The 13,669-nt window shown below is 51.5% G+C and overlaps 1 protein-coding gene across 1 annotated transcript in view; it reads right to left on the bottom strand.

Annotated features, from left to right (window-relative positions):
- The window catches only part of AUTS2 (activator of transcription and developmental regulator AUTS2), a 1,261,165-nt gene extending 1,252,312 nt beyond the window's left edge, over nt 1-8,853 (bottom strand). Inside the window, 1 exon segment of the mRNA XM_021006938.2 lies at nt 8,267-8,853. Coding sequence (XP_020862597.1) covers nt 8,267-8,638 — 372 coding nt within the window. The 5' untranslated portion in view covers nt 8,639-8,853.
- Between the last annotated feature and the right edge of the window lie 4,816 nt (nt 8,854-13,669).

Raw genomic sequence — 13,669 nt, 5'->3', positions numbered from 1 at the left:
AAGGAAGGAGGAGGAGGAAGATAAAGAAGAGGAGGAAGAAGAAAGAAGAAGAGAGGAGGGTTGAAGAAGAAAAACAGGGAGGAAGAGGAAAAAGAGGAGAAAGAAGAGAAAGAAGGAAGAGGAAAAGAGAGGAGGGAGGAGGGAGGAGGAAGAGAAAAGGGAGAGAAGAGGAGACAGAAGGAAAAAGAAGAGGAGAAAGAGAAGAAAAGGAAGGAGAAAGAAAAAGGATGGAAGAGGAAGAGGAGGGAGGAGGGAGGAGGAAGAAGAAGGGAAGAGACCCAAAGACCAAAAGGGTAGACCCAGAGGGTGACCTCTAAGAGCCCAGGAATCCCCCCACATCTGACCTGTCCGATGGCCTCAGACAGAACACCCAAGCACAAAAACGGAAATCTGTAAGCAAAATGTTTCCACGTTTCATCCCATGACTTCTTAACCCCACTACCCTCATTAACTGCAGTCAAGCCTTCCCACCAACTCTAATACCGCTTTTGCTTCTGTTTTTAAGGACAATTCACAAGGATCCAACTTCTCCGTGAAGACAGGTGTGAAGTGACTGTTTCCAATAATGCTGGAGAGAGACCCACATCCCAGTCCCCTAGGGCAGTGGACCAGTCACTGACCCAGATTTAGCTGCTGACCCACAGCAGCTGGGGTTGCAATCCATTTTCCCTTGGGATGGCAGAACAACTCAAGGCAATCGGCACCTGCCCATCCCCAAGGAAGAGCATTAGCGATGATGCTAAAGGACACATTCTTTGGTGAAGATGGCGCTGCCTCTAGATTCGGGGTACCTGAGCTCCAGGCCCAGAACTACAACTCACAATGGGTGGGGCCTTAAGCAAGTCACATCCCAAGGCATGAGAAATGGGGGGGGGGCCAGATAATCTCAAAATCCCAATAATCCCATGGCAGGAGGTACCTGCATGAACCCCAATGATGCAAAAGATAGCCTAAAGAAGCTGAAAACAAACTAGAACACGGGGGTAAGGACGGCATGCACAGACTTAGCAAGTGTGCCCTAATTCTCAGTCATTTGGGATTCCCACAAAGACAGCCACACTCTTCTTTCAAACCCACTTCACGGGCTCCCTTCCGATCTACCTGCACCTTTCTTCAAGGCTGATAAGTGATCCATTCCTTCCCAAGGACACGTTCCTAGGTCACAACAATGAATGTCACATCCTTAACTAGAAAGATCTAGGTTTCTCAGGGGCGGAAAGAGAGTTAAGAACCTTGGGAAAAGGTGGCAAGCAGACTTTATGAGTCATGGCTGTAAGTCAAGTAATAGCTACTGATCCCTTACATATCCAATTTCCACGGCTGTTTATCACACAATATAGGGATGAGGGGAGAAGAATGGACGAGGGAAAAAACTACCAACACTTTCCCCGTATACACACATATTCTTCCCACTGGGATGGACCTTTACATCTCATCCAGTCCTCTACCCAGGCCACATTGCCATCACTGCGCCAACCATCCATTCTACCATCCTGGGTTAACACCATCTATAGGGGACCTCCACATGCATGTCCCGAGTCCTTGCTGAACTTAAGCACACATCCAAGGAATTCCTGCCCAAGGGCCCAATTACCTCCACTGGTGACTGAATGAGTGAAAACAAGCCCAGCCCACTTAATTTAGCTGGTCTGAGACCCAAAGCCATGAATCACTTTCAGATCTCAGAATGAGAGAGACAGAGAGAGAATGAAAGAGACGAGAGAGAGAGAGAGAGAGAGAGAGAGAGAGAGAGAGAGAGAGTGTGTGTGTGTGTGTGTGTGTGTGTGTGTGTGTGTGTGTGTGTGTGCCTCCCTTTTTCTACCACTTATTCTGGGTGGTATAGTAAATAGAACTCTGGGCCTGGAGTCAGGAATACTCAAGTTCAAATCTGGCTTCAGACACTAATTAGCTGTGTGACCCTGAGTAAGTCACTTAACCTGGTTTGCCTCAGTTTCCTCATCTGTAAAATGAGCTGGAGAAGGAAATGGCCAACCGCTCCAGTATCTTTGCCAAGAAAACCCCAAATGGAGTCACAGAGAGTCAGATATGACTGAAACAACTGAACAAGAAAATCAATAATACCACTGCTTCAAGAAAGCATAGATGGCTGTCCAGACGCCTAGGACCAAACCCCCCCTTCCCTTCTCTGTCACTAGTTCCTGATACGTGTCCTCTTCTCCTATGAGAATATAAACTCCTTGAGACAGGGGACTGACAACCAATCAACAAATATTTCTGAAGCACTTACTCTGTGCCCAGCACCGAGAACGCAAAGAAAGGCAGGAATGTGGACCCTGCCCTCAAGGAGCCGACATTCTAAGTGGAGAGACTGTACACACAAGATTTACGCAAGGTGACCTCAGAGGGAAGGGTGGGTGGGAAGGAGAAAACACCATGAACAGTCTCTTGCGGACTCTGAGCTGCCTCCATTCATTCATTCATTCATTCATTCATTCATTCATTCATTCATTCATTTATTTATATCCCCAAATACAAGGGCCTGACACAGGGTAAGTAAGACTTCAGTAAATACTTTTTTTATTCATTCAGTTATCTGAAGCACGGATACCTAACAGGCATGTTCTCCTCATCTGTATCATCATCATAGTCATCTGATGCTCTGGCAGCACGTTCACATATCCAAAGAGCTTTACACACACACACACACACACCCTGCAAGACGCTGAGCCTTGTATAACAAACGGCTTCTCCTCTGACACACAATCCCCCAAGACTCTGACCATCCACACCCCCCCCCACATTATCTTCAGCTTTAACCTCTGCCCTGAAGCTGCTCAGACACACTCCCAAGGTAGAAACAGCAACTGTCTAGGAAGCAGGTGGTTTACCAAGGGAGGGAACGGGAAACACAGTGGTGCAAAGGATGGGGAGCAGAGCGGTGCTGCATGGCGGGGGCGGGGGGCATGGCTGGGACCATTCCCCCTTCAACAGAGCCACTGAACCATGTTCTTTAGTCCTGACTCTGTTCCCTGCACCCTTGTCCCAGGGAGGAGACCCATCTGTGAATGGAAGCACTCAGTAACAGGGAGGAAAAAGGAGTTCACATAACTCTAAAACACCACTTTCACCGGGTCAAGAACTGGCTGAGATACACTCATATCACACCCAAACTCCTGTCTGGTTGACCACTCCTCACCCCGCTCCCAATATTTTTCCATTTTTTATTATTTTTATTTCTTTATTTTAAATGTGTTTCTTTTTAACATGAGCATGCATCTCCCTAGCCCCTGCACAAAGCATCCTGTCTCATACGGTCATCGATTTAGAGTTATCAGGGGCCTTAGGGGCCATTTACGTCCAGCTCCCTCACTTTACAGATGGGGAAACTGAGACCCAGAGAGGTTAAGGAACTTACCCAAGGTCGAAGAGCTAGTAGGTGCAAAGCTGTGTTTTCTGATACTATTTACCCTACCTAGAACCCTACTCTGTCCCTCACTACCTCCTTCCTTTCCCTCAATCCAATCCTCATCTTATGCAGCCCTTAAGGGCCTCACTCAAGCTTCAAATGAGCCCTCCGTGCTGACCTGACTCTTCTCTGGATTCCTGTTATTGAAATCAGTCAGTTCTGTATTGCTTATCGAATTCTGAAGACAGAAAGGGCGCCGGCTCAGGCAAGAGAGGCCCCAGGTTCAAATCCTGATTCTGCCACCCACTAACTGTGTGACCTTGGGCCAGTCAACTGCCCTGGGCATAGGTCTTTGACAAGACCTCTCCTTTATTCTTCTGTACTGGCTTCCCCAGGCTCCAGCACTAGGTAAACACTCCTATACTTGACTCGCTGATTGACTGGTCCAGCAGAACAAGATTAATCCATACATGAGGTGTGACAGAGAAATTTGTAACACTGTACACCATATATATGTAATTCAAATTTGGCCCAACAAGCCTCACCACCACCTGTGGGTAAGCAGGGTTTCCACCAGAGCTGTGAAACTGATGCCACATGAAGGTCTTAAATACGGTCTCTCTGCCTGGCTAGCTGGCCACAAGTCATCTTCTGGCCATGCGCAGGGGCAGACCTCCACCTCCAAGAGCTGGGTTGAGAGCTGGAGAGACCCTGGTTAACCGTAAGGCTGTCACCTCACCTTGGGAGAGCAGGGCTTTTTTAAAGTTCACAACAAGATTTTGCAGGCATTATTTGCTCTCGAACCCGGCCTTGGCCTGCTCTTCCCAAACATACGCTCTGCTTCCTCCTGAGCACGCTGAAAGTGTCCTGCACCAGCTTGCAGACAGAAAGATAACACGCTCCAGCAGCTGCTGTAAGAAAGGAGGCCCCAGAGCCCTCAAAGAGACAGGGGATGGGAAAAGCAGTGTTGACAGTTCATCCTCGGTCTGAGGAAGGACACTGATACCCCAGGAAGGAGCATCCGGTTCAGGCAGGAGACCTGGGTTCAAATCTCACCGATGACACGTACTACATTACTGACCCTGGGCAAATCACTGACCTCTTTGCAGCCCCCTCTGTAAATAATGTAAAATAATGGGGGTGGCCCCTGAAGTCTCTTCCAGTTCTGAAACTATAAACAGGTAGAAGACAAAGAGTACTGAGAACTCATGAAAATTTTTACAATTTTTTACAATATTTACACTCAAAAGCTGTGGACTCCTTATCTGGATCACTATCTAAATACACAACATCTGTATCATTCACAATGTGTAAGGAGTAAGAGTCTGATCTTACCCACTACAGAAAATTCCCTTAAAGATGCTCTAAATAAAGCGTGGCTCCTTCTTCTCCTGCTCCAAAATGACAGAAGAGGATCCCAAACGCTCCATCACCATCCAAGGGTGCAACACTCAGGAGTGTCAGACAAGACACATTCTAACTTCGACAGGCCCCGAGACCGTCCCCTACACAGAGTCGGCCTCCTTAACGGCCTGCCCAGTTACAAGACTGAACTGCGATCTTGGCTTCTCCTCCCGGGCCCTGGCCTTCCAAAGCTGCCAACTAGGCTTTCCTGTGCCTCCTAAAAGAGGGCCCAGCCAATTTTCAGGAAATACGAACACAACTCCCAAACCTCAGGCCAGTTGGTAGATTTCACTCTTAGTTGGATTTGTTTATATCAGCACATCATATTCTTTATTACCAGCTAGAAACACTTTTTATTTTCCAAAAGGCAAACGAAAATAAAAATGCTAAGTAAATACAAACCCCCAGCCAAGGAGCCACTGTGAACTCATCACACAAGAAATACCTCTGAATAGTTATTGCTCTGTAGGGGATTAAGGTGAAAACTCGGCTACATCACGGCTCAGATTCCTGACCTCTCCTCTTTGCCAGTATGCACACAACATCATACTGGTAGCAGTTGTGGCAATCTGATCGTCTGGAGTTTCTACATACAAACTTCTGAAAAGGTTTAGGTCTGTGTTTTGCAATAGTTGGCATTTGCAAGATTCCCATAACAGGTCTGCCTGAGTCACGTCTCAAGGATCTTTTTTCTAATATTCGTTCCCCTTAAAAAAAAAAAACTTATAATCATTTTTTCAGCAGGCCTTCTAAAGTGAATACAGCATAATGTCAAACCCTTGTGTTTGGGGGAGAGGGTCCTCCATAATCAGTTCTGCATGCCCTAGTGTTCTGATGACCCAAAATAGATACAACAGGAATTACAGGCTTAGCAAGGCACCTTTTCCTTGCTAACAACACACACTTGGTGAATTCCATTTCTCACTCCCATGCAGGCTTTTAAACTGCAAACCTCTTTCAAATAACATCTGCTCACACTTTTGCTTCTCGGACCCAGTCACACCAGGGAGTTGCCATACGATTTGGATATGGGGGCTGTTACAAGATGGGGAGACCAGGCATCCTACTAATCAGGTCCTAAATTAACCTAAGGGAATTAGCACAGAGCAAGCCTCTGTGAGAAAGCAGGGGGAAAAACCACAGCAGAGGAAGAGACAAGGAAGGGTAACAAGAACAGAACTTGAACTTGGCCCAGCACACACACACACACACACACACACACACACACTATATATATATATATACACACACACATATAAAAAACATGTAACACAATTTTCCCGGAGTTTACAACTTGCGCCTCATAAACCAAGTACAGCATGGACTGCCCATTTCAAACAATCCTTTCTGTTTTGTTTATAGAAAACACACAAACTGTCAATATCCTAATTAGCCTCCAGGGCCCTTCCTGGACCCCGATATGTGTAAGGAGAAGAAGGGGCAAAGGGTAAACATTCAATGTGAGCACAACCACTTGTAACCAGCTCTTACAAGCCCTGCTCTGAGCCAGCCACGGAAAGCAATGGCAACATGTTTTCTCCTATCTGGAGAGACTTGGTATTTCAAAGCAAGGAAGCGAAAGAGGGAGGTCAGACTCTATAGCAACCTCCTACCTTAGCAAAAATTAAAAGCCACAGCTAGAATCATTCTAATCCCCAGTGAACCCCAGGTCCCCGGTGACAAATGAGGCCAGTTCCAAGACAGCATGGATGCCAGAGCCAAATGTTGGGGGGGGGGGTGATTTTTGTTTTAGACACACTGCATCACATTACCAATATCAGACTCTGAAATACTTCCCCCTTCCCAAAAAAAAAAAATTCCAGTAGAGAGACATAACCTTGAGGGGCCAAGCCTTCATTCTTATTTATTTAAAATACTTAATATAGACACAGCGACACATACGCACACACCAGTTCAAGCAATCCTACCACTAATTTTAACCTGGACAGGCACTGTGTGGATAGCTAAAGCTGTCATTAACAAAGGTTCTCTCTTAGACAGATGTGCCCCAAACCACACACAGAAGATTAGCCAAAAAACCAAAAGGGAAAGAGGAAAAGTTTCCTTTTGAATCCTTAAACCATGGCTCAGGCAAAACACAAGGTTCCCACCGACTCATGCCCCTGGTTTTGTCCTCCAGAAAGCCAAAAAACAAATCCACTCTACTGATTCTCTCTCTATGTGGGCTGTGTGTGTTAAAAACATCTTTCCTACTGCTTGTTCCCAAAGGGGGGCGGAGGGAGGGTGTTGTGGGGAGGGTGAAATTTACAAAGGCCAATCCCAGCTCTGTCTCAGCTCTGTCCTGCCAAAGAGAGTCTCCCCCTGACCCCTGGACCCCACCTCCCCAGCAGCCCCCGTCCTCCCCAGGAGAAGCTAGCCTAGCTGCTGGAAACTGTGCATTTGGTAAGGCACCCTGCAGGTGCTCAGAGAATAAAGACACACACACACACACACACACACTCACACACAAAGCCAAGCACTTGGGGAGAAAAGGAAAGAAAAGAGAAGGAAGGGGCAGGGACAACTGGGTGACAAGCCCTTCAGATGTCAGGAAGGGTTTTTATTCCTTCTCCCCCTTCAGTCCGCCCCAAGCTGTCTCTTGTCTGTCTCTCTCTTTCCTGTCTGTGTGTCTGGCTCTCATTACACTTAACCCTTTCCAAAAGGGATCCCTATGTAGAATAAAGGATCGCTCTCTCTCGCTGTCTCTCTCCATATATATATATATATATATATACACATATATATACATACACACACACACGCACACACACACACACATATACATATATATTCCCCTCCCCTCCCTTCCTCTCCTCTCACTCTATCCCCCTCCCTCTTTTCTCCCAGCCAGGAAGAAAACGCCCCCCTTCCCTATTACCACCTCCAAAAAAGGGGGTGAGGGGAGGAAACCATGTGAATCCCACCGCTCCCCAGTCCTGGGGACACACAGGCAAGAAATATCTTCCTGTAATATACATGTTTCCATATAAAACACACACACACACACACACACACACACACAAAACCGTCCACCAGAGCCCAAAATCAACCAAAGAGACTTAAACCAGCCAAGAAGCCATGATTGGGGAGGGAGAAGAAGGGGGGGGGGAGAGCTAGCTGGAGGGGAAGGAGAAAGCGATCGAGAGAGGCAAGGAGAGGGGTGCATTGTTGCGATTCCTGAACCCCCTTCCTTTGCCCATCTGCCAGGGGGTGTGGGGGGCGGAGGCAGAGAGAGGGGCGACAACGCAGGGGGAAAGGAGGGGGAGAGAGGAAGCACTAGGCATGATTTCTGCTCTCCTCCTCCTCCTCCAGTGTGTGTCTCTCTCTCCTTGAGCCCCCAGCTCTTTCCCCCTCCCCAACAATAAGACCTCAGCCCAGACAGACAGACCGGCGAGCGCCCAGGACAGACCGCCGGAGGGAACGGAAAGGCGGCGCAGAAGGAGGGCGCCCCGGAAGGATCCAGGGAAATAAACGGGGGGCTCGTCCCCCCCTTACCTCCAGAGCTTCAAAAGTGACAAAGCTGGTCATGGCAAATCCATCAATGATGTCTTCTTCGGCCGACGTGGACTCCCTCCTCTTCCTCCGCGGGGGCCGGGGTCGGGACGGCGGCGCGGAGGCTGGGGGCTTCCCATTGTCTTCCTTCTCGGAGCCCGACGACGAGGCGACGGACGGCGGCGGCGGCGGCGGCGGCGCCCGGGTCCGGCTTGGAGCCCCTCCGCCGCCGCCCCCTCCTCCGGCCCCGGCCCCGGGAGCTGCAGGCGCCCCGGCGCCCCCCAATCCGGCAGCCCTGGAGCGCCTCTCCCGATCGCGCTGGGACCGAGACCTCCGCTTTTTCCGGAGCCCAAGGCAGCGAGTTGGGCCATCCATGGCTGGAGTCCTCCTCCTCCTCTTCTTCCTCCTCCTCCTCCTCTTCCTCTCCTCCCTCCCGGGCACCAACCACCGCTACCCAGAAGGGAAAAAAGGAGGCACGGGCCCCCTCCCTCCCTTCCTCCCGCACCCCACCCCCGGGGGAGGGGAGCCACAGAGAAAGAAGGGAGAGGGAGAGGAGAAGAACAGAGAGAGAGAGGAGAAAGGAAAGGGGGAAGGGGAGGAGGAGGAGGGAGGGAGGGAGGGAGGGAGAAGAGAGAGAAGCGAGAGGGAGGGAGGAGGCGAAGACTCCAAGTGTGATTCCACCCAATGCAAGAGATTCCTCCGAGCAAAGCCAAGCAAAGTAATGGCTGAACACACAGGTCTCCTTTGGAAAGAAGGGAAGGGGAAAAAAAGAGGGAAAAAAAAACCAGCGAGCAGCAGGCAATAAATCAGAATATAGCGGAATGCTTTGATCAAGAGACGGGGAGGCTCAGGGGCTCCCTCCCCGCTCCCATTCTCCACCTCCTGCACGCCCCCCCCTTTGCAAAAAAAAATGCTCCCCTAAAATGTTAGGAGGAGGGACTGAAAAACAGGAACTTCACCCACTGCTAACCAGCCAGGCAGAGAAAAAGACCTGCCCCCCCCCTCCTGCCCCTGGCCAACACACCTTAGAGAAAACTCCCAGGCTCCAAAAATTTTAAGCAATGCGTCCAGGGGAGGCCACTGCTGAGGAATGCTCCGAGTGGGCAGGGACCCCCCAGATGGTGAACCATAATAATGAGGGAAGAAGGAAAGGAGAAGCAGGGCAGGGGGAGGGATGCTGGAGCAGTTCTGGGGTCTGGGTTTGGCCCTGGAAGGGGGGAGCAAGGAGGGGAAGAGAAGGGGGGGAGAAGGCGCCCCCCACCCCCTTCTGCAGGAAGAGAAATCTATCTTTCTATCCGAACACCGGATAAACGGTCAGCCCTCACCCAAAAAAGAGGAGGGGGAGATGGAGCGAGTGGGGGAAAAAAAATCTCCAGTGGCCAAAGGCACCGGTGTAGTCCCCTCCTCCTCCTCCTTCTCTCTTCCTCCTAGGGTCCCCCCTCCCCCCCGCCGGAGGGAGAGGCACGGAGAGGGAGAGCGAGCGAGAGGAGAGGGAGAAGGATGATGAGGATGAGCCGCCGCTGCCTCTGATGTTCTGCTGCTGCCTCTGAAAGCGCTGCCCTCCTTCCTCGCTTACTGCCCGGGCTGCTGCTGCTGCTGCTGCTGCTGCTGCTGCCGCCGCCCGGGCTGCGGAGCGAGCCGGGCGCGCAAGGGTGCACAGCGAGTCCCCGGGCGGCTGCAGCTCCGGGAGCCCGGCCACTGCCCCATCCCCTGCTGCCGCCGCCGCCGCCGCCTCCTCCCCGGCCCGGCCTCGCCTGGCTCGCCCCCTCTGCTCGCTACCTTGCTCGCTCTGCTCGCTCGCTCGCTCGCTCGCCGCCCGCCCGCCCTTCTCGGAGCGCGCGCGCGCGCACCCCTCCCCTCCCCTCCCCCTCCTCCTCCTGGCCCTGGCCCGGGCTAGATCACGTGGGTGACTCCTAGCTCCCCCACACACACACCCCTCCCACCCCCGGTTGTAGAGTGTGTAGCGAGCACCAGGCTGGGGGCTGGCCGTGCCTGCGAGCCGAGGGCATGCGCGCTGGGGCGGCCGGGCCTGCGCAGTGGGGGCGGGGCGTGGGGGGGGCCGCCGCGCTCCGCGCCCCCCGCAGCGGGGCCGGGCCGGGCAGGGCACGGGCGGCGGGCGCAGCCTGGAGAGGGGCCCGGCGTGCCCGACCCCGCGCGGCGCGCGCCTGCTCCCGCAACTTTGCTGCTGGCTCGCTCCGCGCGCGCTCCGGGCACGTCCGAGGACACCCACCCCACCCGCTCCCGCGCTCACCCGCGCACCCACCGAACCCTTCCGGGGGCGCGTCCCCACGTTCCCACCCAGAGCCGGGGTGGGGGGGAGGGACCGGGAGAGCCTGACCGGGCGCGGTCATGGGTGGGGTGGGGGGGAAGGGGCTTCTGTACGCGAAGGGGCCCGGACACGGTGGGGACAAAGAGGGGGTGCGTGGGGAAGCGCGCGCGCTGGCCCGGCCGGAGACCAGAGGAACTGAAAACTTTTCTCCCCTCCGCGAGTGGAGAAAACCACTCGCGCCTGGGCCGGTGGCCGGGCCGCCCCGGCGTCTGACTTCTGCCTGGAATAGTGGGGAGGAGGAGACTGGGGAGCGGGGGCGACACAGCCCCCCGCGATCCAAAGCGCGCCTCGCGCTTCTGATGCAAAGGAGGTGCCCCCGGGGTGACTGAGGACCGCCCGCCACTGCCGTCTTTTTCTTTTCCTCCCCAGTGGTTGTCACCGAGGAGCCGCCCGGGGGGCGGGCCACGCCACGTGCGGAGCCCGTCTGACAAGCTCCGAGCCCCCAGCCCTGGCACGCTTGCATCCCCGCTACAGCCGGCGGGATCTCGCTTCTTGTCCCGCCGCCGGCTCCCCCCCCCCGCCCTCCTCCTTTAGACACAATGTTTCAATAAAGGAGGACCCGAATCAATAAACAAACAGCGACCGGCTTCTGCTCGGAAACTGCGCGCTCGTGTTCAGGGCGCTCAGGTGGCCGGGCGCTGACCTCCAGAAGCAGCTGCGTCTCTTTCCCCCGGCAGTGCCCACTTCCCGGTCCGTCTGGGCAGGGAAGGTATGCCCAGCTCATTTTGCTGGCTTCTCTGCCCTAGAGCTGGGGGAGCTCTCATCTAACAAGTGGAATACGTTTTCCTTTCCCTCTGCACTAAAATGTTTTTTGTTTTCCTGGGGCTGTCTGTCACCTGAGTCTAAATCATAAAAACCAAGTGAAAGTGTCACGGGTGTTGGATTTCTCTCTCTCTCTGTGTCTCTCTCTGTCTCTCTGTGTCTGTTTCTCTGTGTCTCTGTTTCTTTCTCTCACCCTCTCTCTCATATCTTTTTCTTCCTTTGGGTCAAAAGACTTGAATAATTTCAGATTTTCTACCAGACTTCCCTAGTACCCCCCCCTTTTTTTTAAAATCAACAACCAGAATTCTTTTCCCATTCACCAAAAGAGCAGGAGACACTGGAAAGGGCAGGGGACCTGAGGTCAAATCCCATCTATTTCACTATGTCTGTGACCTTGGGTCACCGAACCGCCCTGAGCCTCAGTTTCTACCTCTAAAACCAGAGAGTTGGAGCCTCAGAGATCCTTTCCAGGTGTAGAGCTACAAACCTAAATTACCAGTCTTTTATCTTGAAAGAAGCCACAGGAGAATCGGCCCTTCCCCGTCTTCTCTTCCATTCTCCTCCCCTCCATTCACACACCTCACTTGTGTAGGTCCCTAACCTATGATTTCATCTGGTAAGAAGCTCCTGATGGCAGAGGTAGGGACTTGAACCTATCTCTGCAGAAAGGGCCAAGGGCAGCTCTGTCTCCTCTAGGCCAGCTCACATCTATGCCCCCACCTCACTCCAACGTGGGGGGAAATGCCACTCGTTGCTAGGAGGCTTTGTGTGTGCTAGATCACTCAATGGATGGCCTCTACACTGCATTTCTTGGGAACACGGTGCCGGCTTCCAGAGATATCACAGCCTGCCCCTGGCACGATTTCCCAATACAGGACCTCTGGACAGACTGTACCTCCATAACTCCTAGGACAGTCATTAGCAGCGAATGCAACCTGCCCTCAGGTTACCAGGCTGGTACTTACAGAGGCCAGTTTCTGCATCTTGTAGAGCAGACTGTACTAACCAGCCGTTCAAGGGAGGCAGTGCCAAACCCCACTTTTTCTTTTTTTTAAGATTTTTGGGGCAGGTACTTTGAGACATGGTGGCTACCCTGGAGACTAAAAAAGTTCAAGGCCAACTTGAAATAGGTTCTCCATTAAAATCTCTTTTCAGCAATGTGGGGGAGGAGGAAAGAGAGGGACTGGGAGGGAGGAGTGCAATTTGCAAATATAATAAAATGGTCTTTTATTAGTGACTTTCCAAAGTTGCCCCCTGGCAGTCTTTGTAAAGAATAGTGTCTGGCAGTCGGGAAGGGAGAGGGAGCACGGGTCGGCTTAGGGACACTGCAGGAACCTTGCCTGCAGCGAGAGTAATTTGTAAATGCATTTTGGGATAATGTTTAAATGAATTTTTTGTCCAGGCTCTGTGAATAATGCTCGGTGGAATTGGTAATATTCTGTGGGTCAAATGGGTTCCTCTGGTGCTTTCTACCGGAGAGGGGTAATTGTTCGTAGATATATCTTCCAGGTTTGCTTACAAACATTCTCGGGGTCTTGCCTGTGGAACAAATTGCTTTGTTTTGCCTCTCACAGGGACTGTTCCCAGAGAAAGCAAACTGGTTTGCAGGTATCCATGATATGACCTCTATGCTTTTTGTTGTGGCTGCATCCTTTGGAAAGGGAAATAAGGTTTGTTGGTAGCTCAGATAAAGCCCATTGATTTAGGGGCACTCTGGCTCTCCACAGGCAGAACCCAAAGGAAAAGTCTCCCCTTTGGTTAAAAGAGGCGTTAACTTGGAAGGACGATTGGAGCAACACCACAGTTCGTAACCACAAGGCTTAGGTGAAATCTTGGCCCAAATGATTATAGTTAATAAAAACTGGTGCTTTAAAAAAATAAAAAATAAAAAAGCCTTCAAGTGACTGTCTGTGTAGTGGCTTTGCAGAAATAGGCCTCTGGAGTGGTTCTGAAATACACAAAGGATAAAAATCTTCCAGCCCTGCTCAGGGGTAAAGTACTTGACCCCCAAAGTGTCTCTCCAGTTTTGCCATCTTTATATTCCAATCAGTAATTAATACCCAAATTACATCATGGACATTTCATCTGGACTGGTTGAAAAAAGCTTTTGTTTCTATCTGCCTGAACTCTGAGCCTTTCTCACAGATAGCGATTTTGGTTCCAGACCTCCTAAATTACTAAATTTTTATATCTCTCTCAGTCTCACCCGTTATTCTCTGCCAACAGTGTGATTATTAAAGCATCTTTCTTGATATTACGTAGTAGTATACGAGATTTGAATTTAATTTATTAGGAAAATTGATTTTTAACTCAAA

Source organism: Phascolarctos cinereus, unplaced genomic scaffold (genome assembly GCF_003287225.1).
Source record: "Phascolarctos cinereus isolate Bilbo 61053 unplaced genomic scaffold, phaCin_HiC Scaffold_5;HRSCAF=322, whole genome shotgun sequence".
Taxonomy (NCBI): Eukaryota; Metazoa; Chordata; class Mammalia; order Diprotodontia; family Phascolarctidae; genus Phascolarctos; species Phascolarctos cinereus.
The sequence above is the reverse complement of the archived record's forward strand: the minus strand, read 5'-3'. Positions and strand labels throughout refer to the sequence as shown.